This window comes from Ictidomys tridecemlineatus, chromosome 3 (assembly GCF_052094955.1).
Source record: "Ictidomys tridecemlineatus isolate mIctTri1 chromosome 3, mIctTri1.hap1, whole genome shotgun sequence".
Taxonomy (NCBI): domain Eukaryota; kingdom Metazoa; phylum Chordata; class Mammalia; order Rodentia; family Sciuridae; genus Ictidomys; species Ictidomys tridecemlineatus.
This window is the reverse complement of record NC_135479.1, coordinates 153167665-153193434: the sequence shown is the minus strand read 5'-3', so window position 1 is coordinate 153193434 and position 25770 is coordinate 153167665. Positions and strand designations below refer to the sequence as shown.

Sequence of the window (25770 nt, the reverse complement as noted above, 5' to 3'; positions counted from 1 at the left end):
CCTTCCGCTTTCAAAGACAGCAAGTGTGAACACCGCCGAACTACCACTCCCAGGAGGCTCTGCGCAGGCGGAGCGCGTTCTCTCAGTTACCATGGCAACAGCGACTGTCCACGGGGATGGCTTTGATAGGACTTTTATTTCTTTCTGGCGCCTGGTGATGACTCAATGTTCCTTGATTGGCTCTGCATCGGAGGCGGACGTTTAGGGGGACGAGAATTCTGCAAGCCGGACACGTGGTAGCGAACTGTGGAGACTTGAGTGTTCTGAAGGCCAAAAGAGTTGGGATATTTTTAGGGGTAAGCGTCCCCTCTCCCTCCTGGTGTGTGATTGCTAGGGATTAATGAGTCTGGTCGGGCCCAGACGCTTTCTGATTCTGTTGCAGTAATGGTAACTACTCCTGCCATCTCTCTTCTTCCTTTTCCTGGGTCACCAGGTAGAACTAGGCTTCTCTGAATTCGATTTCTCACTAATCGTGTGAACGTGCTGACATCTCTGAGAGCAGAGGGACTCCTTTTGACCGCCTCAGGGTCAAGTTCCCCGACGCAAAGTTTTTCTCCATAACCCAGGGTATTTAGGAGCGTGAGGTGTTCTCGAATCTGAGCTAGGTGCTTGGCAAGGCCTGGGCCCCTGGAGGAGACCTGTGGGACCAAGATAAGTACAACCTTCTTGGCTGAGCCTAGATGTTGTAGGGGACGGTCCACTTAGTGATAAGTGTAAGCTTGTTAGGCAGAGATTTAGAGCAGGAGCTTGGGATCCAGCTACTTGTGGGTTGTATGACCTCAGGCAACTTAATAACTCTCAGACATAACGTTTTCTCGTTGGCAAATGGGGACGATAATACCTAAACCCTTGGAGTGTTGTAGTGATTAAAAAAATCAATATGTGAAAAGCATTCTGCCAGGAAATGTAAACAAAAGTTCACTGGGGTTGTGGCTCAAGCGGTAGTGCGCTCGCCTGGCATGCTTGCGTCCCGGGTTCGATCCTCAGCACCACATACCAACAAAGATGTTGTGTCCGCCAAAAACTAAAAAATAAGTATTAAAATTCTCTCCCTCTCTCTCTAAAAAAAAAAAAAAAGAGAGAGAGAAAAATGCTGAAAATGAGGTCAGGAAAGCAGTGCCTTCCGATTTTGCCGCTCTCCCACAACCTGCCCTTTAACTTTAGCGCCCAACAGAAAGGGATGGTTGAATAAATTGTGTTGCATTGAACTATGCAATATCGCGAAGAATTTCTTTTAAAAGAGTTAGTTAACTCCATCTTTCTTTTTTTGATGGTGGTGGGGAGATGATCCGTTGTGTATTCCTGAGAGCAAAGCAAATTGCAGAGAAGTGCAAATAGTATACTATGTTTCTATTTTTGTAATAGCAGATCCCCTCCCATATACAAGTATGTCTAAATGTTTGGATGAGTATGGGGAAAGGTTGTAGAGACCGGGAAGTCGGATTAGAGGTAGAGGAGAGAGAAAGGAGAACAACAACAATAATAAGACCAGCAATAGAAAATATTTATGAAATTTTATCTTATTATTATAATTAATATGTAAACGTTGCATGTGCTTATGGACAAGATGGAACCTCTCTAAGCAGCTATCAGCCTATTAGTGTGAGTATAGCCTCTAAAGCTAGACATTCTAATGTCTAGCCCTGTATTTTCTATTTTGATGGGCTTTATTTGGTCTAATGTAAGTAGTAGATCTGCCACTTATCCATGATGACTTTATCAGTCTCATTTTCCCAGTTGGTAAATGCAGACATTAATAGCATCTATTAATGCTTGGTATGAGGATTGATGGAGTTCATATAGAGAACATACATACTAACTACCCAATAGATGTTAGTTGCTACTGTTATTATGCCTTTCAGTGGATGAAATTAGTATAACTCTATTGAACTTCTACCTTACATCTTAATTTGTATTTTCTATTTTTAAAAAATATTTTTTTTAGTTGTAGTTGGACACAATACCTTTATTTTGTTTTATTTTTATGTGATGCTGAGGATCAAACCCAGGGTCTCCCACATGCGAGACGAGTGCTCTACTGCCAAGCCATAACCCCAGCCCTGTATTTTCTATTTTGATGGGCTTTATTTGGTCTCTTTTTCTTGGTCTTCATTAGATTAGTCATTTTTTTTTTTTTTTATCCTCCTTCATCCATCCCCAGCAGGTTTGAAAATTTTGTATTGTCATCAAGTTTGTGGGGAAGGATACCAGGGATTGAATTCAGGGGCACAGGACCATTGAGCCACATCCCCAGCCCTGTTTTTTATTTTAAAGACAGAGTCTCACTGAGTTGCTTAGTGCCTGGCTTTTGCTGAGGTTGGCTTTCAACTCACAATCTTCCTATCTTCTCCCGAGCTGCTGGGATTACAGGCTTTTACCTGGCACCATCAATTTTTATTGACTAGTTTTAAACTTTTAACACACATGCTTAACAAGTTTGTTAAATTCAGTTTCTTCTTTGCCTACCACATAATGTAAGAATTTTAGAATACTTTCCCTCCAAATAGTCTTCTCATCTTCTGTTACTGTTTTCTAGAATTTTAGCATCTATCATTTCTATTTGATTTTTTTAGTCAGCTCAGTACGCCATATAGCTCAGAAGCCCTTCAGACTTTTTTGTATGTATATATACTTACTGTAGAATCTGTATGGAGGAACTAGGGGAGAGGTAATTTTGTACTTATAAATGTTTATTGTTTTCCTTCCACATACACACACACAAAAACTGGCAAATCTTACTGTATGTTAATTGTATCTCAATAAAATTGGCATCAAAAATTGTTTAAAAAAAAGATGCAGTCACCTATGTTTGCTCTATTCCCTTAGCAAAAATTGGAAATCTTTCCATGACAGTATGTAGAAAATTACTGTAGAATCTGTATGGAGGAACTAGGGGAGAGGTAATTTTGTACTTATAAATGTTTATTGTTTTCCTTCCACATACACACACACAAAAACTGGCAAATCTTACTGTATGTTAATTGTATCTCAATAAAATTGGCATCAAAAATTGTTTAAAAAAAAGATGCAGTCACCTATGTTTGCTCTATTCCCTTAGCAAAAATTGGAAATCTTTCCATGACAGTATGTAGAAAATGCATTGAAGAAATAAATTGAAATTACTTCTTTCCTGACACCTGAATGGTAGGGTAGACTAAGGTGTTAGGACAGCTACAAAGTTACCAGAAGTGCTAGAAGTCTTTGTTGGCGCTTGTAAAGATACAGATCCTTGGAAGGCCTATCATTTGTCCTTATGTTCTGATGGTTCTTCCTTAGGACTTTTCCAGGAACTTCATCTGTATAAGTTAAGCAAAGTAGAAAGTACAGCACCAGAAATATAAGAGACTCACAACAAGTGAAAGGGGAAAGGATAATAATAAAGGCAAATAAACCTGGTTGATATTTGAAGACCATTGACAAAAAGAAGTGCAACTATAAAAACATTGGCATACATTGAATAGTGAATGAGAAAAGGAAGAGTTTGTTTCACTCTGGACAAAAATCCCATTTTATATTTTTGATTGTTGATTTCTAGTTGAAGTACATTCTCTGATGCTGTCCTCAGATTTCTTTTTCTTTTTTAGATTTCTTTTTCTTTTTCTCTTTTTTGTTCTTGCATTGCTGAGGATTGAACCCAGGGCCTTGTGCATGCTAGTCAAGCACTCTACTCAATTTTTTTTTTTTTTTTTTTTTTAGAAAGAGTGAGAGAGAGAGAATTTTTAATAATTATTTTTCAGTTCTCGGCGGACACAACATCTTTTGTTGGTATGTGGTGCTGAGGATCCAATCCAGGTCGCACGCATGCCAGGCGAGTGCGCTACCGCTTGAGCCACATCCCCAGCCCCAAGCACTCTACTCTAATGTGACCCCAGCTTTGTCACATTTCTTAATGTTCACATTCCTCCTCACAAAATGGAGTCATTGACAATAGCAGTTTATCCATTACAACACTTTTTCTTAAACCCATTCTTCTGCTTTCCCTTGCTAATCTTTTCCTTCAGCAACACGTCGAATTACCATGATTAGGGAGGTACTTTTAAGAAGCCTCAAACAGCAGAATGTGAGTACACAGCATCAAAGTCTAGCGCTATAGAAAGAACCACATGTGTTTCTCTCTAGCTGACCTACTGGGTTCAGTATGCCAAGCTAAGAATTTTGAATTTGATCTTTAAAGTTATGGGGGTTAAATTTCTGAGATGCAAGCATTGTATTACATGAGAGCCCATCTCTGCATTAAAGAATTATGGGTGATGTCCACTAGAGCTGCCAAGGACCTGTAATGACAGACTGTGGGTTAAGAATCAAAGAAGCTATGTCTTCAATTGAGGAAAGAGTGGGAAAGAGAAGTGTGAGAAAATGTCTTCAGGAGTGAGTGGATGATTAATTACCCTTGAGATTCTTCTGTTAAATGATGGAGCCTTCTAGAACATGTTCATTCTTCCTCAGACAAGGAAAGAACTAAAAGGTCCCCAAGAGAAAGGTAAGTCTTGGAAGCTACCAGTCTGGGCTTTCAGGTCTCGTTGTCTCTACACTTTTGGAGAGACCCATGTCCAACCTTAAAGAATTTGATTGGATATATTAAGAGAAACTGGGTTTCCTTTTAGTTGCCATTATGTATGTAGTTGTTACTTATGCTTCTAATTCTGATGCTCTGTGCACACAGTGTTATTTTGAGTTCCCAAATGGCATTCTGTAGGGCAAGAATGTACTGACTGACCCACTTTCCTTTCCAGAGTAAATAATCTGATTTTGTTGTTTAGTCTCGGGTTGGTTTGTTTGAGCCAGTCCCTAAATGATGGATCTGTGCTGTGAGTATAGACAAGATGAGACTCAGAGCTTGCCAGGCAGAAGGTCAGATCCCTGACCAGTGGCCAGCTTACTGAGCAGGGCAAGCCTGTGAGGACTTTGAGGAAACAGCAGGCAGCCATTCTTTGATCATATGTGCCATTCTGTTGGCACAGATCAGAGCTTGAGAGCTACTTTCTCTTTATGACTTTACAGTATATTCTTGGGGTGGAAAGATGTTTCACAGATTTCAAATGCAGTTTTGAAAAATCATCTTTTTCTTTGAATGGCTATGGTATGGCTGCAGGATGTCTTTTTTTTTTTTTTTTTTTAATCAGACTGCATCTCTTAGCATGTTAGATTTACTCTTACTCAAAAGTCATAATGTGAAGAGCACATACCTCTTATGATTAAGACTTGGGTTCCAGACTAGTTCTTTAAGTAATCTTGCTGAGCCTTAGATTCCTTATCATAAGATGACAGAAGGAATGATGATGGTTATGAGGTGTCCCAGCTTGGGGGTGAAGGTGTGGTAGCAATGATGGAACTCTATTAAATATTTAAGTTGTTTTGTTTTGTTTTGGTGGTGGTGCAAGGCATTGAACTCAGAGCTTGAACTCAGAGCTTTGTATATTTTAGGCAAGTACTCTACCACTGAGTTGCACCCTCGCCCTTTTTGTCTTTTGTTTTGAGATAGGGTCTTGTGAAATTGCCCAGGCTAGCCTGGAACTTCCAATCTTCCTGCCTCAGCTTCCCAAATCATGCCTCCACGCCTGCTGAAATGTATTTCTTCCTTCCTTCCTTCCTTCCCTCCTTCCTTCCTTCCTTCCTTCCTCCTTTCCTTCCTTCCTTTTCTTTTTTTGTACCAGGGATTGAATCCAGGGACACTCAACCTATGAACCATATCCCCAGCCCTTTTTTGTATTTTATTTAGAGACAGGGTCTTACTGAGTTGCCTGGGCCTTGCTATGTTGCTGAGGCTGACCTGTCATCCTGCCTCAGCCTCCTAAGCTGCTGTGATGAAGTGCATTTCACCTGACTTTGTGTTTTCCTCTGCTTGAATTCTCCACAGCTTATTTAGGTTGCAAAATACTGTCTTTAATTTGCTACAGAATGGCTTCAGGGTTCTGTTAGTTTAAAATATATATACATTAATACATAAGATGAGTATTATCTGATAAGTAAGGAATGTGATTCTGGTACTATGTTTTCTATATTGTGAGCCTTAATTATATTTTTATAATTCTGGGGGATAAATTTTCCTTATCAGATTTAATGTATATCAATTTTTTGTGGACTGGGGTGTATTATAGCCTTTTCCAGGCATGGTAGCACACACCTGTAATCTTGGCTACTGGGGAGGAGCAAGTTTGAGGCCAGCCTCAGCAACTTAGTGAAACCTTCTCTCAAAATGAAAACTAAAAAGAGCTGATGATGTAGCTTAGTGATAGAATGCTCAGGGCTCAATTCCCTGGTCCCACAAAAACTAAACAAAACAAAAGCAAAAAACAAACTATTTTCTTGTTAAAACTTTTTGTTTCTTTTTAGTTACAGATGGACACAATATCTTTATTTATTTATTTTTATGTGGTACTAAGGATTGAATCCAGTGCCTCACGCATGCAAGGCAAGTGCTCTACCATTGAGCTACAACCCCAGCCCTTAACTTTTTCTTTTTAACAGTCTCCATTTCTATGGGCTCCAATAATAGTAATTTTTATGTCTTTACTTTTGTGGTAACTTGAAATAATGATGTTACAGTCAGAGAAAATCAACCAGACTTTCCTCAAATATCTTATGTTTAACATGACATTTCTTTTTGGATCATACAGAAAGTAATTTTTCCTATGTCTAATAGCTTAATCTTGATAGTTATTGTCATATTTAAATTTTAAGAATTTGCCTCCTAAAAAAGTAATCTTTCCTTAATAATAAGTAATGCTTGTTTGTTTTATAACATCTTAAATAATGGGTGACATCCAGAACAATTTTTTAAGAGTACAGGATCTGAGGTTGGAGTTTCTAGATAGCTATAATAATTTGTCTACTAATAAAACTTGACCTAGTCTAGTTGGAAAGAATTCCAGAGGGTAGAGTAAGATTATGGTATTTGGCTGTAGTGATATACTAAAGCATTTGTAAAATGTTGATGTGTCCAATGACATTTTGCAAATGATCCACCACACCTGCTTATCCAATTCTGAAGTGCATTTTAAAAGTAGAACCCAGGGGCTGGGGATGTGGCTCAAGCAGTAGCACTCTGGCCTGGCATGTGCGGGGTGCTGGGTTTGATCCTCAGCCCCACATAAAAATAAAAGAAAGATGTTGTGTCCACCTAAAACTAAAAAATAAATATTGAAAAATTCTCTTTCTTTCTCTCTCTCTCTCTCTCTTAAAAAAAAAAAAAAGTAGAACCCAGGATTTTACCACAACAAATACTAATTGTTTAGCAATTTCCAGTAAATAATAGGTGTTCTTTTCTTTTCTTTCTTCGTTATATTTATAGAAATTAGATATCTATGTTTTTCTTTCCCAGTCACAAAAGGAATGAAAAATTGCTTATGAAATACATATATACTCCATGTATTTTCTCACCTGTGTTTAGATATTATCTGAGAACAAATTGGAATATAATCCCATCTTACATATAATCTTTGTTGATTTTGGTATACATTCTTTGATGTGTATTCATCAGAATGCTGTCTTGAAATATGCTTTTATTACTAAACAACATTATTAGGGAAAATTGCTATGCTGTTTTGTATTCTCTCAAATTAGAGAAAGGAAAAAATGGTTCATATCAGCAGTCAGTATTGCCTAAGCATTGGGACCCTTCTTTATATACATTTTCAAAGCTAAGAGTGAACCTGGACTTATTGGCATTCTTTTCACGATTATTCTTTTCACTTCCATCCTCCATTTGTTTGGTTTTCATCAACTTTGACTAAAATTCTATGACTAAATTTAAAAGTAGTTGATGTCATTATATTGCTCTGGGACCTTGGAGAAGGGATCTGTGATACTCTGTCTTTTTTTCATTCTTCTATTCCTAATATCCCCGCTCCCACCAAAAAATCATAGACTAGAAGTAATAATATGCTATTTTTCATTTTTATGCAGGTTGTTTCTTTACAAAATGCATAGCCTTTAGATGTTGCCAAGCTTCTAAATTTAATGCTTTTTTTTCTCACAGGAAGTGGACTAATCCTTAAGGATGAAGCTGAATCTTACCAAGGTAGTTAATGGCTGTCGCTTGGGAAAAATACAAAACTTAGGCAAAACAGGGGACCACATCATAGACATTCCAGGCTGCCTTTTGTACACCAAGACTGGCTCTGCCCCACACCTGACTCATCAAACACTGCATAATATCCATGGGATTCCTGCAATGGCTCAGCTTACGCTGTCATCCCTGTAAGTATTGGACCCCATCATTCAAGAATTGACTCTGGCAGCAGTTTAGTTACCTTAGTTAGGTGTAAGAAAGAGAAAAATGTCTTTTACTCATATGTATTTATAGATTTTCATATTAAAATCAGAAGAGAGGTATCAGTATACATCATTTGGCTCAGACCTAGAACCACAGATGAATCCTGAGTATTAGTGCTGTGCTGCTTTTTCTACAAACTTGCAATCCTTCTCTGCCCTCACTGCTACTGCTTCCTGTAGGAATAGGGCAAGAAATGCTCTCTCTAAGAGCTAAACTTGGAATTCAGGGGCTGTCATCATGCACCAGCCTCATAGTTATTCTGCTTCAATAATTTTTCTGCCTTAGCACTTGAACTTGCTAGTACTACTTTATGAAAATGGAACTGCTGGAGTTAAATGACTTGTGTAATATATAAACCAACTTTGTACTTATTTGAAGAGCCTACTGTATGATCAACTTATTCTGTAGTATTGTGATATCAGTTGTGACTTTGAAGGGGCAAGAGAAACAAGAAAATCCAAATATTCTGAAGCAGCTGATCTGTGCCAATTTCTCTTCCCCTAGAACCATTTACAAATTTAAGGCTTTGATTTTGAGTAATGAACTTAGTCTAGTTAGTAAGGTCTCTTGAATAATGAAGTATATTGTTGTACAAGACTGTATTTAAGACTACGTAGCTTATTTGAGTGAGAAGAAGAAGGCTTCAGTTGTTATGCAGTATCCATAGAATGATTCATTATTATGTATTTTTCTGTTTTATTTACAGGGCAGAACATCATGAAGTTTTGGCAGAATATAAGAAAGGAGTTGGAAACTTTATAGGTAAAAATTAAATTATTTGTGTCTTAAATGAATTTGGAGTTTGGAGATGCTATTGACTTATTGATAGTTTATTCATGCATTTATTTATTCATTATTCTAATAGAAATCTTTTGGACCAAGAATCAGCCATTAGGTATTCACAGTTGTATAGGAAACAGTTGTTGCTCTCATGGAACTCAGATCCTAGCTGAGATAAACAGGTAATTCTAGTAAGAATATAGTGACTGCTTTGTAGGATTAGGAATATGTATGTATATCATGATTGCCCCCGAGGGAGGAGCACATACCTGTTCTGAGAATATGTGGAAGGTGATCAGAATAAAGAAAGAATTCTTGAGAGAGTAGATAAGGGGGCATCTTAGATGGCTCAAAGGAGAGCATTTATTAGCCAGGTCAGTAGTGGGAATGCAGTGGTGGAAGACAGTTACAAGACAGGTACAGGCACTGAGCAAAGGACAGAGGGGACATACACAAGATCCAAAGCATATTCAAGATCCCTTGAGCCACACTCATAAAACGGCAGAGGAAGACTTTATATACAGCTATATTCTGGTATATTGATATTATCTTCTGTTCCAAAAGTAGGATTTTTTTGGTACAGATTTATGTATTCATTTATTTAGAAGAAAAGCTTAATGGTGACAGGTACAGAACCAGTTCTTCTGTGGACCACTTTTTTCTGAAGATTTTCCCCAATACCTGGGACTCACTTAAGTGAAGACAGATCCTGTTTCCATTGGTTAGTGAGTCTTCTGCTTCTGTTGGTTCATCAGAGGAGTTGATGTGGCATCATTCTCCTAGATCTGAGGCCAGGTGTAGTCTCCAGTTTTAAAGTGTACAGGCATGTAATTAAGTCAAAATAGCTATTGTAAGCTTTCTAGAAATAATCATAATAATTGAAATTGTGGAAAATTGAGGTGAACTGCAGAGGTTTGTAACTCACTTTATTTATCTCTTTTTGAATGGAATCCCCCCGCCACCTTTTTATGGGAAATTTGGGTAGTATATGAAATTTAACTACTAATGGTGTTTTACTAATTGGTGTTTTAGATTTTTTTTTTTTTAAGTGGCTGTCTTTTAGACTAAAGAACCTAAGAAGCTGTCATCTTGAGTCAATAAAACAAAACATACTGAGAGTGAGATCCATTTGTAGTATCCCACAGTATCACTATAATTCTGTTCCTAGGGACCCATGATTATTATTAATGAGATTTGTGGTTAATGAGATTTCCTTTTGATTATAACTCTTTATCTTTCTAGTACCAGTTCCTTTTGGATGGTTCCTAGAAGGAGCATACTTAATGTTAAATTCTTTAAAGGAAATTGGGATCAACATGTCACTAAAAACTTTTCATTGTATCTCATACTCTGAGATACACCTTTTCTTTGTAGCAGCTCACTACATCATTAGACATGAATCATTACATTCCATTCTTTTAGATGAGTAAGTTTCAAAGTAATCTTTTTGCTTATGCTGATAGGCCACTTATAATTCCAAGATAGGTACCAACTGTTTACTGTGGTTAGAGCTGATATATCCACCAATACATATGTGAAGCTGTTCCCTGTTACAGTAGTGTTTTTGTTGACATAAGTACTCTCAGTGGTTCTTCTTTGTGTTTGTACAGGCATGCCAGAATCACTCTTATACTGCTCCCTGCAGGATCCAGTCAGCCCCTGTCCAGCTGGTTATGTAACAAATAAGGTGTGTTCTCAGAAGGGCCTCCAAGGCTGCAGCTTTGTTCCAGGAAGTCAGCCTGTTATGTCTCCTCAGAAGTGAGATTCTCTCTGTCTGGGTTGAATTCCTTTATATCTTCTGTTTATTGTGATGATTTTAATGGAATTGGGCTGAAATATAAGAGAGAATATGGCTGCGTAAGGATGAATTAAGGGGAGGAATATATCCTCAGCATTTTTTGTTACAAAAAAGTGGGGTGTGGAGGAGGGTCAAGCACGTGCCCAAAAAAGAAGTTGCTATGATGGGAGAAGACAATTGTCTTTTGATGCCATGCTGTATTTGCAGTTTTAATAACTCCAGGGAGAGTGGGAAAGTTGCTGGTGAGTGTTATCACATGTGTAACTATATATAGTAGAACCTCAGTGTAATACTGCTTGCTGCTAGAACAGAATTTGAAAAAGCTGGGTCCACAGCCTGAGATCTTAGTTAGTGAAGAGTGGTATCAAAAGGACTCCCTTAAAAGTTTTAATCTAGAGGTGTCCCCGTTGGCAGGATCTCTGAGGCCAGTGTTCAGGTGAGGCCTCAGCAGGTACTACTGCTTTACGAATGAAATCACTTTCCCTGCACTCACTTTGTTGATCTCAACAATGTTGATTTATCTAAGAATACTATTTTCAATTATTCTCCTGTTTTAAGCTTTATTTAAATTTTATAATTTGAATTCAAAAGGCAATATTTGACCTCAGTTATCTTCCCTATTTAACAGGGGAAGACTTCATTTAAACAGCACTCTTATGCCTTTGGTACATACTGGAAAGACCATTTGTGGCTTCTCCATCTGTGTCCCTGGTGATCTCATCTAAGAACAGATCCTGTAGGGGAAAGATTAAACAAAGATGGAATATGATATAGTGATTCTCATGAACTAAAGGGTTGATGTCTTTGCATGTAATTCTGTATCTACCTGAACCTAGTAAACACTTACTAAATGTTAACATGTAGGGCTCCAGAATATGCTTTTGGGATATAGGTATAAAGTAAAATATTCTAGCAGATAAATATAAAATGGTATAATAAGTGTTTTTTTTCTGTAAAAGAAAGAAATACAAATTTCTGTAAGAGCTTAGAGGATTAAATAATTCATTACACCCAGGAACAGTTGGGGGAACATGTTAGATGATATTTAAATTCAGTTCTTTGAAGGACACATAGTATTTTTCCAGGCAAAGAAGTAGAAGGACATGTCAGTCAAAAGGAATAGTGCCATCAAAAGCGAAGAACCAAAGTCTGTGGTTTGTTCAGGAATAGCAAGGGTGAAGTTGGGTAGGAGAGATGTGATTGGGGACAATGGAAGATTGTGTTAGAAAAGTGTGACTGAGGACTCTTTGGGGGGCTAACTCAAAAGTTGGCTTGCATTACCATTGAAGGATTCTTTATGAACTGTCAGATCTCTGGAGCATTTGAAATTTGGAAATTTGCTTTTTCTCTCCATGAGACAGATTTTTACCCACCATGTCTAGATCCTAAATTGATACCATCTCTTCGGTTGTAAAGAATTAATGCTTTATTACTTTATTGCTTTCTCTCTTTTTTTTATCTTACTCTTGCTAATTCTTTGTCTTGCTTTATGGCAGTCTGTGTCTGTGTGGGGTGTTGGAGGACGAGTAGAAATGACTGTATCCAAGTTCATGGCAATTCAGCAAGCCCTTCAGCCAGACTGGTTCCAGTGCCTCTCAGATGGAGAAGCATCTTGTGAGGAAACAACTTCCACAAAGAGGGCCAGAAAGTCTGTGGACCGATCCCTCCTATTCCTAGATAGCTGCCTGCGGCTACAGGAAAAGTCAGAGGTATGCTGCACCACCACCCCTCTTTTCTCTTGAAACTCCTTCCACTCTGTGATACCTCCTTTTCTGTTTCTCCTTCTACTTCTCTGCTTCTTGGTCTGTTTCACTTGTTTTTATTTTTCTTCCTTGAACTCTGAGAACTAATATTTTCTAGGATTCTATCTTAGGCTCTGTTTTCATCACATTATATGTGTCATATCCAAGCTTTGTTTTAATTGCTGAATAATTCTAAAAATTATATGTACTGTCAAGATTTGTCCATATAACTTCAGTTACATAACTACTGGCCATAGCTTGGTTGTATTACTCAAACTAGTTGCTATTCATCAAACTCAGAGGGAATCAGACTTCTTGTCTTACTTCTTCAAACCTGTTCTTTCTTTCACTCTTCCTTAATACTTTATCTCAGTTCAAGTTCCTTAGTCCAGAAACTTGAGATTTTCAAGATTATTTTGATTGATTGATTGAGTATTGAGCCCAAGGGCACTTTACCATTGAGCCATATCCCCAGCACTTTTTTATTTTTTTATTTTGAGACAGGGTCTTGCTAAGTTGCTTTGAGCCTGCCTAAGTTGCCCAGGCTGGCCTCAAACTTGCAATACTCCTGCCTTAGCCTCCCAAGCTTCTGGGATTACAGGCATGCTCCACCACCCCTGGATTAAGAATCTTTTTCTGCGTGCATATTTAATATCCATTTATTCACTCTCCCTTGATTCTATCTCCCTAATATATCTAGAATCTGCCTCTTTTTTCCCACCCTTCATATCACCACCTTAAACTATGACTTCATCATCTCTTATATAGTTACCTTTGAATTATTCTTTCTGTCTCTATTGTCTTTTTTATTTAATCCATCTTCAGCCCTGCTTTCTAAGAGACCTTTGTAATACCCAAGTACAAGCCCATTGCCTACTTTCCTAAAAGAATTTAATGACTCTCCACTTCAACTCTTACACGGCATGTACACCTGTGACCTGGCCTTCACCTACTTTTCGGCTCATTGTGGTCTTTTCTCCTGTGGCCTGCACTCTGACCTTCCTGAATTATTTACAATTCTTTATGGCATTTGCCTGTTTTATTCTTGGGCCACCTGTATACAGACTTTGTATACAGACTTTCTTCTGGACTATATCTTTTATTTTTTTAATCTCCAGCCATAATCCCATACTTGCTCCCATTGGCTTACTTCATTCCATTCACCATTCTATGAAACTGGTTCCTGATTTTTCCCAGAAGATGCTATTCATCCTTTGATATCCCTTTAATTTGTAGTTGTATTATAACCCCAGTTATATTCCAGTGATTTCTTATGCATTTACCTTTATTAAATTGTGGCCTCTTTAAGCTCAATTTCTATGTCGTTTTTGTATTTTCATCATGTAGCAGAAGACCGGCACATGGTAAACCTCAGTAAATGTTTGTTGATGGTGAATGATTATGATGGTGAGGAAGATGAAACTGTAGCAGTATATAAGGGAGCCCAAGAGCAAATTTGGTGAAGTTGGAAGAGGATGCATTTATTAGGAGAGCAGAGGAGGTGAGGGAACAAAAGATAGTGATCAGACAAGAGACTTCTAATATTTAAGATAATTTATGTGGAGTAAATTTTATATATATATATTTAATCAGGTCTAATCAGGTCTAAGCTCATTTTGAGGAACATGGTTATTTTGATGCTAGCAATAAAAATATAATTTGGCTAATAAACTTAATGTACATGAAATATTAGAGGAAACAGTGGTCATTCTAAATAAAACTCATATTATCTTCAGTAGGAGTCCAGCATAGGGACATTGCTATAGGTCTGGGTAGATAATGTTGGCTTGATAGCATTTATTTTGAATTAGTAATTATCTTTGTTGGTAACATTTGGATACATAGAAAGCAGCAGGACAGTGCTGGGTATGGTGGTACATGCCTATAATCTCAGTGACTCTGAGACAGGAGGATTGCACGTTCAAGGTTAGCCTGGGCAACTTATTAGGACACTGTCACAAAACAAAAAATAAAAAGGGCTGGAGATGTAGCTTAGTGGTAGATGGCCCCTGGGTTCAGTCCCCAGTTCTGAAAGAAAGCAGGCAAGTAAACAAGCAAGCAAGCAAGCAGGACAGGGAGTATGATAGGGAGTATAGTTCTTAGAAAGGCCAGATGTGCCTCAGGTTCCTCATTTTTATTATTGCAAGCAGCCTTATTTCACATTACTTCCATGCATTCCATTTTAGACAGTAAATTATATGACCTTACTTCTTCACATGGTTGTACTAGTCATGTGAAGGGGCAGTCCTGTGTAATTACATGTTTTGTGTATTTGCATGCATCTTTTTCTATTTCTGTGATGTCTTCCCCATCTTATTCACTGGATCCTTTTATTCTGCATGTTCAATATTGAAGCTCCCCAAATCTGTTTTTAGCTTGCTTTTTTTTTTTTTTTTAAGAGAGAGAGAGAGAATTTTTTTAATATTTATTTTTTAGTTTTCGGCGGACATAACATCTTTGTATGTGGTGCTGAGGATCGAACCCGGGTCGCACGCATGCCAGGCGAGCGCGCTACCGCTTGAGCCACATCCCCAGCCCAAGCTTGCTTTTTTCTCCATACATTCCCTAGGTCAGGAATGGCAAATGGGTTTCATTCATGGAGCTTACCACCTTGCCCAGTGCCATAGGAAGAGTTGTCTGTTAGCCCTGTCTGCCACAGAAACTGGAGAGGAAAGTGATGTCAGTCAAATGCCTAACATTCTAGTCTGGATGACCTAACTTGTGTCAGATATATTTATATAACTTAAGCTTCATATATTCAGTGGTTGAATTGAAATTGCTGTTTGCACATCCCATTAATACCTCAGATTTAGAGTGCACAAAGCAGAATAATCATTGTGCCTCAGCCTCCACTATTTTTCTAAGATTATTCCCTGTCTTTGCTTTTAGCACCATCTCCCTGAATTTCCAAAACAGGAGCCAGTCTTTCTAGAATTCATCTTCATCCTCTACTAAGAAAAATAATTCACCAGGTTGTATTGATCCTACCTCTTGATGCAGTTTCAAATTTTATTTGTACTCTTTCTTCCTCTGCCTGGGCCTTAGTCCAGATCATCTTGTGTTTCACTTAGGTTAGTTAAATTGTCTCCTACGCGTTCCTTAGCCATACTCATCTTTATTTTTCACACAGCAGCCAAAATAGTCTGATTCTTTCCCTTCTGCTTAAATGAAGGGGTGAAATTCCTTCTTTACAGTGTTTCAGACTTCCTCCCCATCCTTTTCTTTTATCAGAGAGCCAATATTGATTTGTGTATGTCCTTGCAAGGCTTATTTTTGGAGTTGTATACATGTAATGAATATTAGAATCAGGTGCAGTGGCACATGCCTATAATCCCAGTGAATCAGGAGGCTGAGCAGGAGGATCACAAGTCAAGGCCAGCTTCAGCAACTTAGTAAGGCCCTAAGCAACTTAGTGAGACCCTGTCTTAAAATAAAAAATAGAAAGTGGCTCAATGGTAAAAAGACTCTGGGTCTAATCAGCAGTACCAAAAACAAACCAACCAATCAACTAGCATAGATATGCATGCCTGTATTATGGGCATATGATTACATGTTCAACAATTTATTTGGTTTTGGTTAACAAAGTTGTAAAATTCCTGTCCATGCACTTAATTAGTATCTCTACTTCATTCTTTTTAAAATAACTCTAGGAAGCCATGTTATGAATATGTCGTAGTTTATGCTTTTGCTCTGCTGATGAATGTGTAGGTTGTTTCCAGTTTTTCATTATTCTAAATATCTTTGTAAATATGTCTTGATGCATATGAATGAATATATTTATAGGACAGATCATTAGAAGTGCAATTTTAGGATCCAAAGATAAAGATATTGATATTTTAATAGGTGTTATCTACTTGCCCTCCTAAAAAGCTGAACTAATTTTTACTGTTTTTTGGTGAAAGTCTAAGGGAAATGAGATGGTGTTTACATGCCATTTCCCTTACACTTTTTCCTCTACTCTGTTATTTGTGTTTTAACTTTTTTGTTATTGTAATTGGCAAAAATGGCATCTTATTGTTTCCGCTTTGCATTTCCTTGCTGGTGAAGCTTAGTAGCTTTCCATATGCATATAGGGCATTGAGGTTTTTCTGAATTTTGTTTAGTTTTGTTTTAATCGAAGTTAGGACATGCTGATTCCTTTTGATTGCCCCTGTTTCTTGAGTCTTTTCTTACCTGTTTTGTGTTTTGCAGAGTGTTTCTGGAGATTGTTGGGGAGCATCACCTTCCTTTGATGTTTCATCTGCAGTAATTTTGTTGTGATCTCTTCTGTCCATTGGACCATGTAAGGGTCATGTAAAAAAGTATCTTACTGAAAATGGTTAAGAGCATCAATCCTTTTCTTACCTCAGGTCCTTCAGAAAAGTATCATCATTGGAGTGATTGAAGGTGGAGATGTGATGGAGGAGAGGTTGAGGTCAGCACGAGAGACAGCCAAGCGGCCTGTCGGAGGCTTCCTTCTAGATGGCTTCTATGGGAATCCAGCAACCCTGGAGACTAGACTGCACTTGCTGTCGTCTGTCACTGCAGAGCTTCCGGAGGACAAACCGAGGCTAGTGTTCAGTTGAAATGCGGGCCAACCTCAAGGGATACAAGAAAGGAGTGCTAGCCAATTGTGTATGATACAGTCTGTGTATGAGTATGCCTTCTGATGTTTTGATTATGTCCTTTCTGTCCTTTTCTCAGCAGACTGTGAGGGAAGTTTTCATCAAGCTTAGCCTGCCCTGATTTCAGAATGTAGAACAGAGGATGATTGCCATGTGAATTACTGTATTGATCCCCATAAGTGAGGGCAAGTGTTATACTGTTTCCTCACATTCTTGTGCCAAGTATAAATATTGTTTTTGTTCATTCTAACTTGTTACTTGAGGACAGGTGTAGAGTCATGTGGAATTCTGGTTTAAATCAAGGAAAGTTGAGGACAGATCTTGGATGCCTAATACATTGAGGCTCTACTAATAAGAAGTTTTAGATTTGAGATAGGTAGTGAGTAGTGTCATTTTTTGAAGTTCAGGGAATTGGCAACATAAGTGGGATTGGTTCTCATGTTTCCATACTTGCAGATTTGCTATGTACTCATGAGCAGAGATGATCTGCAAGATTCAAAGCTACAAATTAGAAGTTTCTGAAAGAAGCTCATGTCACCTTAGGCTTCCTAAATTTTAGCTCTTTCTTTCTTAAAAGAGGAAAACAAACAAAACACCAGGTAAACCTGGAGGTCATTATGTTAAGTGAAATAACCAAAGCGCAGAAAGACCAGTGCTGCACAATTTCACTCATATGTGGAACCTAAAAAAAGTTATGTCACAATATAGAGTAGAATAGTGTTTATAAGTGACTTGGGTGGGTGGGTTAGGAGGGTGTTGGTCAAAGGATATATAATTGCACAGGAGGGATAAGTTTAAGGGATGTTTTGTACCTTCTGGTGACCATGTTAATGATGATAAATTGTATTCTTGAAAAAGGCAATGTGAATGGATGTTAAGTGTTCTCACCATAAAAGTGATAATTAGATGAGATAATGCATTCATTAATTAGCTAGATTTAACCATTTCTAATAAATATATATACACACACACACACTTCAAAACATGTTGTATATGACAAATACATACAATTTTATCTGTCAGTTAAAAAAAAAGACTTTGTAGTCTTTTATTTCACTTGGTGTGAATAATCATGCTTTTTTCCCTGCATATATATATATGTTTGATTATGGGGTGCTGCCTGGTATTCCTTGAGGGCTATTGAATAGTATATAGAATATGTCATTTTGTTACTTTTTTAAAAATTCAGGTATAACATGCAATAAAATGCACAAATGATTGGATACAGGTCAATGAATTTTTGCACATTTGTGTAAAGACCATGCAGAAAAGGGTTTTCCCACCCAGCTTTTGCCCCAGTGTTTATCCTCATCCTCTTGTATTCATTGCACTCCCTGTCCTTGTTTCATTCTGGTTCAGATAACAACTCAGCACTAGTATTCCTAGTCATTTTCTGGACTTTTTTGTGTTAAGTGCTCACAGATGTCTGTTACTGAATTTGAAAGCTGGGATTGTTTTTCTTTCTATCAGCATGTAGAAATGCCAGCTTCAGTTGGAGAGGAGTTCTAAAACACTACATTATTTGAAGGAAACTGTAGTCAGGAAAACTGGCATATATTTAAGGTTTCTGCTTGTTTAATATTACATAAGCCTTTTTTTGAACTTCTTTTAGAAATCAGAGACTATGTAAGCTCTTCTCTTCCAGTTCATGAAAAAGGGGCTATCAGTAGAAAAACAAACATAAAAAATAGTTTCAATCAGCCAGCCTGATCAAATGCATCTCTACCATTTTGTTTTAGTGGCAAAACCTGCCTGAAAATTATTAATACTCTCTGAATGCCTTATCTAGTCCCTCAGAAAACACCATTTCATTCTACGGTGCAGACTTTCTGTTGACAGAGAAAATATAAAGAAAACCAACTAGATTCTTAGATCTTGTGGCCAGAGTTCAAATTCTAAGAGCAAGAGTCACTGTATAAATGAAGCTATCCTGAATATGGTACATAAAATATCTTTACTGAACCAATTTTGAAAAATAATTATAAGAAAAATTCAGTTAATAATTTGAAGGAGAAAGAAAGCATATGGCTTTGCACTCTTAAAAAAAAAAAATCTCTATAGTATATATATGAGCTATACAGTTCACCCAAGACCAGGGAGGCTGTTCAGAAAGAATGAGAAGGGAAAGAAAAACCAACCATTATTGAGTTTCTGTAGAGTCAGGAACTATACTGTATGCTTTTCCAAATATCTTATTAATCCTCACAGTGATTTTGTGGAGGAATATATTACTGCTCTTAACTCAGAGATGTTAAAGACCTGCCCAAAATAACACAGCAGTTAAATAAGCGGTAGAGCTAGGATGTAAGCTCATCTCTCTCTTCCTTCAAAGCCCTAAGCTCTTTCTACCACATGTTGCTATCTGCTGCCAGCCACTCCAACCCTGATTGCTGTCTTTTGTTATTATTGCTTTTAATGCCCTGTTCATCAGAAAGACTCTTGATGTCATTCCAGGCATTGTCCTCATGTCACTGTTCTTATTGTCATTTTCACAGGCTCATTTGTGGTATTAGCCGGCCAGATGAAGTGCTCGAGTGTATCGAAAGAGGAGTGGACTTATTTGAGAGTTTTTTCCCTTATCTAGTGACAGAGCGAGGATGTGCCCTGGCTTTCAGCTTTGATTACCAGCCGAATCCTGAAGAGACATGTAGGTCTTCTGAAGTTCATCTCTGTCTTAAGGAAGTTTCTTCTATTTCCTATTGATTTTTGGCCTGAGTTACAGGTCAGAAATATGTACATGTCAAGCCAATCTTTTTTTTTTTTTTTTTTAAAGAGAGAGTGAGAGAGGAGACAGAGAATTTTTAATATTTATTTTTTAGTTCTCGGCGGACACAACAAGTTTGTTGGTATGTGGTGCTGAGGATCAAACCCGGGCCGCACGCATGCCAGGCGAGAGCGCTACCGCTTGAGCCACATCCCCAGCCCTCAAGCCAGTCTTTTATAAAATGCCATCTTTGTGTGTTATCTGTATGCCCTGGCATTTTGGCATACAAAACTAGGTACTTAAAACTATACATGTAACTCTTCAATATAGGGTTATTGATATTGTAGTGAGTAAAAACAAGACCTTTTCTGTTAAGCTGAAAAAAGAACATTCAGAGTAAATTGTGATAAAAATCTAAGAAAATTTTGAAAACCTTTGAACTACTTGGTAAAAGTTAATTTGTCCCCGCCCCCGCCCCAAAAAAGAGTTCTTTGCTTTTGTAAGTCCCATTTTTGTAAACCTAAACCCCATGCAATTAAATTACAGGGAGCCTTACCATCATCTGATCCTGGTGTTGCATTTAGCTTTTTGGAGTTTTTTTACACACTGAGATGAGAAAGCTGTTTTCCTCTGTTAATATTGCTTTGAAGCACTGCCATTTTTCTTTTATTGTTTAGTTATTCAGAAGTCAAGGCAAGCAGTTTTAGATTCTAACACTCACTTGGCAGTGGAAAAGGAACCGGATACAGCCTGTGGCTGGGGGTCTCTTGAAGCAGTTGTGCTGGAGACTATTGTCTGCCCCATCCCCCTCTGGCTTTGGAGATGGTCTTTCCTTTTCATTTTCCTTTCTCTGGTTTCCTCTGAACTCTTCCTTGACCACAGCCAACCTTAACTTTGAGTAGGACCCCAGAATTCTTTAAATGTTCCCTTTATTTCCTACAAGTGATTAAATTTCATTCAGAAGATGTCACACTTTTATAAAGCAACTTCGATATTAATCTAAATCAGATTACTTCTAGATACAAAATAAATTAGGTTGATCAAGTTCTTATATATAGGAGGTCAATTTTACTGTTCATTTAGACAGACCAGAGCATGATATATGTGAATAGGCATACCATTAACACTTTATACATTTTCATGACTTAATTTACAAACTAAATTACTTCCACCAGGACAGAGATAACTTAGTCTTCCAGTACCATGAATATATGCAAAGCTCTACGAAGAGGCTGACATTGAGTTCTGTGTCTCCGGAAGGAGCAAGTTCCTTTTTGGCTAGAGAAAGCCACATTCCTTCATGATTAGGAAAACTGAAATAGTTTTATTAATCATATTTGTAGTGTTTGTGTAAGTATGTTGTACATTAAAGTTTTTGCCAATTAATATTGTATAATCTACTTGAAATATAGACCACTACAAAGCCCTGTTTTTATTTGCGTGTACACTTGAGATGAGGATAAGGAATAACCCCAGCACATACATACACATTAAATGTTAGTTAAAATCATTCTTTGATAGTAGGGTTATATGTTACATACCTAAAACCATAGTTTGCTTAGACATTGAATATCTCAAATTGTTTTGATATGGAAGATAATAGGTCAGTAATCATCTGGGAGTATACTGCTATTTTTCTTTCTTGTGTGATTTCCTTAGGATAAATTTCAAGAGTGGAATTATAGGGTCAAAGGGCATGAAATAATAACTAAAATAAAATTCTTCCAATGACTACTCTATCTAATCTTCATTCAAGACTTTCTGTTGGTTTGTCCTTCAGTATTACAACAGAATGGGACACAAGAAGAAATCAAATCTGTGGATCAAATAGAGAAAATTAAAACAACTGATTGCAATCAAGAAATGACATCATTTGAAATTAATCTGAAGGAAAAAAGGTAAAAATTTTTTGAAGTTTGAATTTTGATTTCTAACTTTTTAATTTTCATCTGTTTTAAAAGTTTATGTAACTGTTCCTTTTTCAGTTTATGACTTCATAAAATACTTATAGTTGGATATTACTTAGGCCTTCTCAAATTTGGTTCCAGAAAAACTTTTTTCTGCAGATGAATTTGTGTACTTTATCTTGTCAAAAAATTGAGGCTAGATAACAATTGCTTTAGAAAAGCTGTCAAAAGATTAGACCAAATCCATTTGTTTGGTGTCTTTTATTCCTTCCAAGTACTTTAAATAATAATGGAGTGAAATTGGATTTCAAGATAAAACAAAGTTTATAACTTGTAAGGAACTCAAGTTGTCTTGGTTATGTGAAGTTATAAATCTTAAATAAAACATTTGCCTCAATAAAGAATGAACTAAGATACACTGTAACTCCACATTTGATCAAAAGTGATAATCCTCAGTACCAGAGAGGGGTGTTTCTGTGAGTTTGGTGCATTCCCTTCAGGATGAGGATTTGTTGGTTTCTGTGAAGGGACATTCTAGGGATTCTGACTTACTTATGTCAGTCTAGTAATAGTAGAGACTTGGGAATTTATGAAAGAACATGAAAATCTTAGTTTCTATTTATATTTTATTGGGGCTTCTTGATGTAGGTCTGAAATAGTAAAATCTAACTCATTTAACTTTACGTAAAATACCCAAGGAGATTAATTTCTGTTTAAAATATTTTTGTATTTTAAAATATAAATGGTTACAGTACTACTAAAATTTCCTCTTTTTTTTTTTTTTGTAGATGTAATTGGGAATTATAGTATGCTTATTATCAGTGCTAGACTTTAAGTTTTGGAGACTTGGAGACAAATTCTAGCACTGCTTTTAAATATAAGACATTGGTTAAGTCACTTAGCTTCTCTTTAATAGCTGATAAAAGGTATAGTACTGCATAGTACTTAGTATAGTACTGTATAGTACTTAATATGCGCCCAGCAGAATTCTATACTTTACTGTATACTATAGTACAGTACTATATAGTACAGTGTATATAGTTCTATAGTGTGTACTTAGTATACTTAGTACTGTATAGTACTTAGTATAGTACTGTATAGTACTTAGTATGCGCCTAGCAGAGTTCAAGCCCTTTCAGCTCTCTTAACTCATTTAATCCTCTCAACAACTCAGTGAGGTGGAATACCTTTGGTTCATGGATGAGAAACAAAGGCACAGATAGATGTTAAGTGACTTTCCCAAGTGAGTTGTAGCCAGAATTCACTCTGGGTAGGCCCAGAGTCCTGTAAACCCCATAAAAACAGCTATCTCAAAGAGTAGATGCAGATTAAATAAGACAGTGTGTGTGAAAATGCTTTATAAACTACAACAGCTATGGAAGTAGAAAGTTATGCCATGTATTTCAATGAGAAGTGTCAGACCAGCATTTCCTAACCTTGTGTGCCTTTTCAGTGCTCAACATGAGTGACCATGTGGATTTTTTAGCCACCAGCCTTGAAGATTGCATCCATTAGAGGAAAACTCCCTAGTCTCCATGATTCATCGCATTCTTTGCTAACTTTTATCCACATTGCCATCTTATGGAGGTGCCTAGCACTAAACATTTGCCAGGCTTGTTATTAACGATTGGTAACTTTACCAGCAAAACAGATAGTCTAGGTTGTGGCTTTCTTATATTCTTCACTTTCTAGAATGTCACTGTGGCTTCCTTTTGCAGGTATCAAGAGGACTTTAATCCACTGGTAAGAGGGTGTTCCTGTTATTCCTGTAAAAATCACACTCGTGCATACATCCACCATCTACTGGTGACCAATGAGCTGCTGGCTGGGGTCCTGCTAATGACACACAATTTTGAACACTACTTTGGATTTTTCCAATCCATCCGGGAAGCACTAAAAAGTGACAGACTGGCACAGTTGAAAGAACTCATCCACAGGCAAGCATGTTAAGAATTGGCAATACAAATCTGCCTCTGCACTGAGCTTGTATCACTGTTATAACATGGAAAGAAGAAAAGAAGAATCAGTCATAGCTTGAAGCATTTAAATTTGGAATAAAATCTGTCAAAATAAAGAATGTCTGTCCCAAACTGCCCACATGAGGGTGAAAAGATGTCTTCTAAAGACTTAAATGGCCTAGATTGATCCAAAAGGATTGAACCATCATCTGTAAAATTTCTAGGCCAATTCTATTAGTAGGTAGAGACTCATTTAGTAAAAAACCAGAGGTGAGAAGATACCCTCGAAGAGGAGGATGAGATTCTGGGAACACTGAGATGGAGATGACTGTGCATGAGTAGCATAACCTCTGTGGACACATGACTGTTGACTGAGGTTTTCTTAATTTTGATCCTCATAGTTGGGGAGCTCTTTTGGATACTTTTATCTTCCATGCTGCCGTGGTAATACAGTCCCTCTAAAAGGGCTCTTGTGACTTAACCATGTTTGCCTCTGCCCTGGAACATGGGGTTTAACCAATGCTCCTATGAACTTTGACCCAAGTCATTCTTCTTCATTTGGCCAGTGGGTCTATTTGTCTTCCTAGAACCACTGTTCTTACTCGTAGGATCCAAAAGTGTACCTAGCTGCTTTCGACTGGTCATACAGATCCACTATACTCCACCCCTCAGGTTCATCAACATCCTATTCATGAAATGACTATAGTCCTGTCACTTGTGGAGATTCATTTCTAGTTTGTCCCCTTGAATGAAGCCTGGTGGGCAATTAGAAGATCAGTTTTAGTCCTACTTAGCTGTGTTGCCTAGGAAAACGAGTTAGGCCTCTGTGCCTGTTACCTCATGAATAAACAGGGACAGGCATAGTGGATATGAGCTTCTAAGATTCTTCTAGCTTTAAAATTTGAGGAACAACCAGGCATGGTAGTGTACATCTATCTGTTCATACTTCTTGTTCAATGCCAAGCCCATCTATAATCTTAGCTACTCAGAAGACTGAAAGCAGGAAGATTCCAAGTTAGAGACCAGCCTGGGCAACTTAGTAAGACCCTGTTTCAAAATTAAAAGTGAAAAAAAGCTGGGGATACAGTTCAGGGTCAGAACACTTGCATGATGTCCAAGAAAACATTTTTTTTTTTCTTGAGAAACAAAGTTTTAGATTAGAGTACTAAACATACTTTTCATCCTTGCTTATTCATCACTATTGACCTGATTTTTAAAAAAAATACAGCAGTACCAGGAGACAGGCAATAGAATAGATATTTAGCACTAAAATGAAGTTCTGCCTATCAATTTTGGGGTTGTTGGTGAATTAGCATCAGAGATCCTGGGGGGGTCCTTCCTTGATCCTCTCTGATTGTATGATTTTGTTCTTGCCAGAAGAGGAGTAATATTTTTGTTGATGATATGACTGGTTATTTTTATTTTATTTTGTGCTTTTCTATATTTGTCAATTTTTATAAGGAATACAAATACACGTATATAGTCATTTTTGTAAAATAACAATAACCAAACCAAAAAGACTTTTTTGGTAACAAATGCATTGTTTTACCCTCTTATGCTTTTCTGGTTTTTAAATTTTAGTGGGCATTATTGAATGTTGTTTGTAGTTATTATGTGTTTCTTGTATTTTTATGTGTTGGGAACCCATCTATATGTTTTCTTTTTAGTGATTTAACTTCTTGGTGAATGGCAAAGGACACTTATGGACACAGTTTCTGTTCTCAAGGATCTAATTCTTTTGGAACTATTGTATTATACTTATTTATGTGTTCATATTTCTTGTTCAATGCCAAACCCATTGTTGAAGGATTATCAGTAAATATCCCAGAGTCCATATAAAAGTTATGAGTTTTATTTATGTCCAAAATACTGAAAATTCTGTTCAACATTATTCAGTTTCCTGGGTCTTTTTCTTATTAGCACATTTCAAAAAAAGTTTCTGTCCTTTAATGTAGTAAATCTATTAAAGGCAATATCTAATAAACATTTTTAATTTAAAAAA

At 37.2% G+C, this 25770-nt stretch overlaps 1 protein-coding gene across 2 annotated transcripts; it reads left to right on the top strand.

Moving 5' to 3' along the window:
- Positions 1–130: 130 nt before the first annotated feature.
- On the top strand, positions 131–25770 carry Qtrt2 (queuine tRNA-ribosyltransferase accessory subunit 2). 2 transcript variants are annotated; one of them, XM_005327605.5, is made up of 9 exons: positions 131–296; positions 7979–8199; positions 8982–9037; positions 10666–10742; positions 12350–12562; positions 16945–17144; positions 19695–19846; positions 21684–21801; positions 23529–25770. In XM_005327605.5, exons 2-9 carry the CDS (start codon positions 8000–8002, stop codon positions 23758–23760), a joined length of 1248 nt encoding a protein of 415 aa, XP_005327662.1. In that variant the 5' UTR covers positions 131–296; positions 7979–7999; the 3' UTR covers positions 23761–25770. The 2 variants fall into 2 exon arrangements, with proteins under 2 accessions (XP_005327662.1, XP_040126285.1); XM_040270351.2 differs by lacking the exon at positions 131–296 and adding an exon at positions 4246–4480.

Excerpts from the sequence above, each read along its gene's own strand:
- Qtrt2 (XM_005327605.5), top strand. The coding sequence starts at position 8,000 with ATGAAGCTGAATCTTACCAAGGTAGTTAATGGCTGTCGCTTGGGAAAA. Across the intron at positions 12,563-16,944 it reads GGCTACAGGAAAAGTCAGAG|GTCCTTCAGAAAAGTATCAT; the intron begins GTATGCTGCACC and ends TTCTTACCTCAG. Across the intron at positions 17,145-19,694 it reads CTTCCGGAGGACAAACCGAG|GCTCATTTGTGGTATTAGCC; the intron begins GCTAGTGTTCAG and ends TCATTTTCACAG.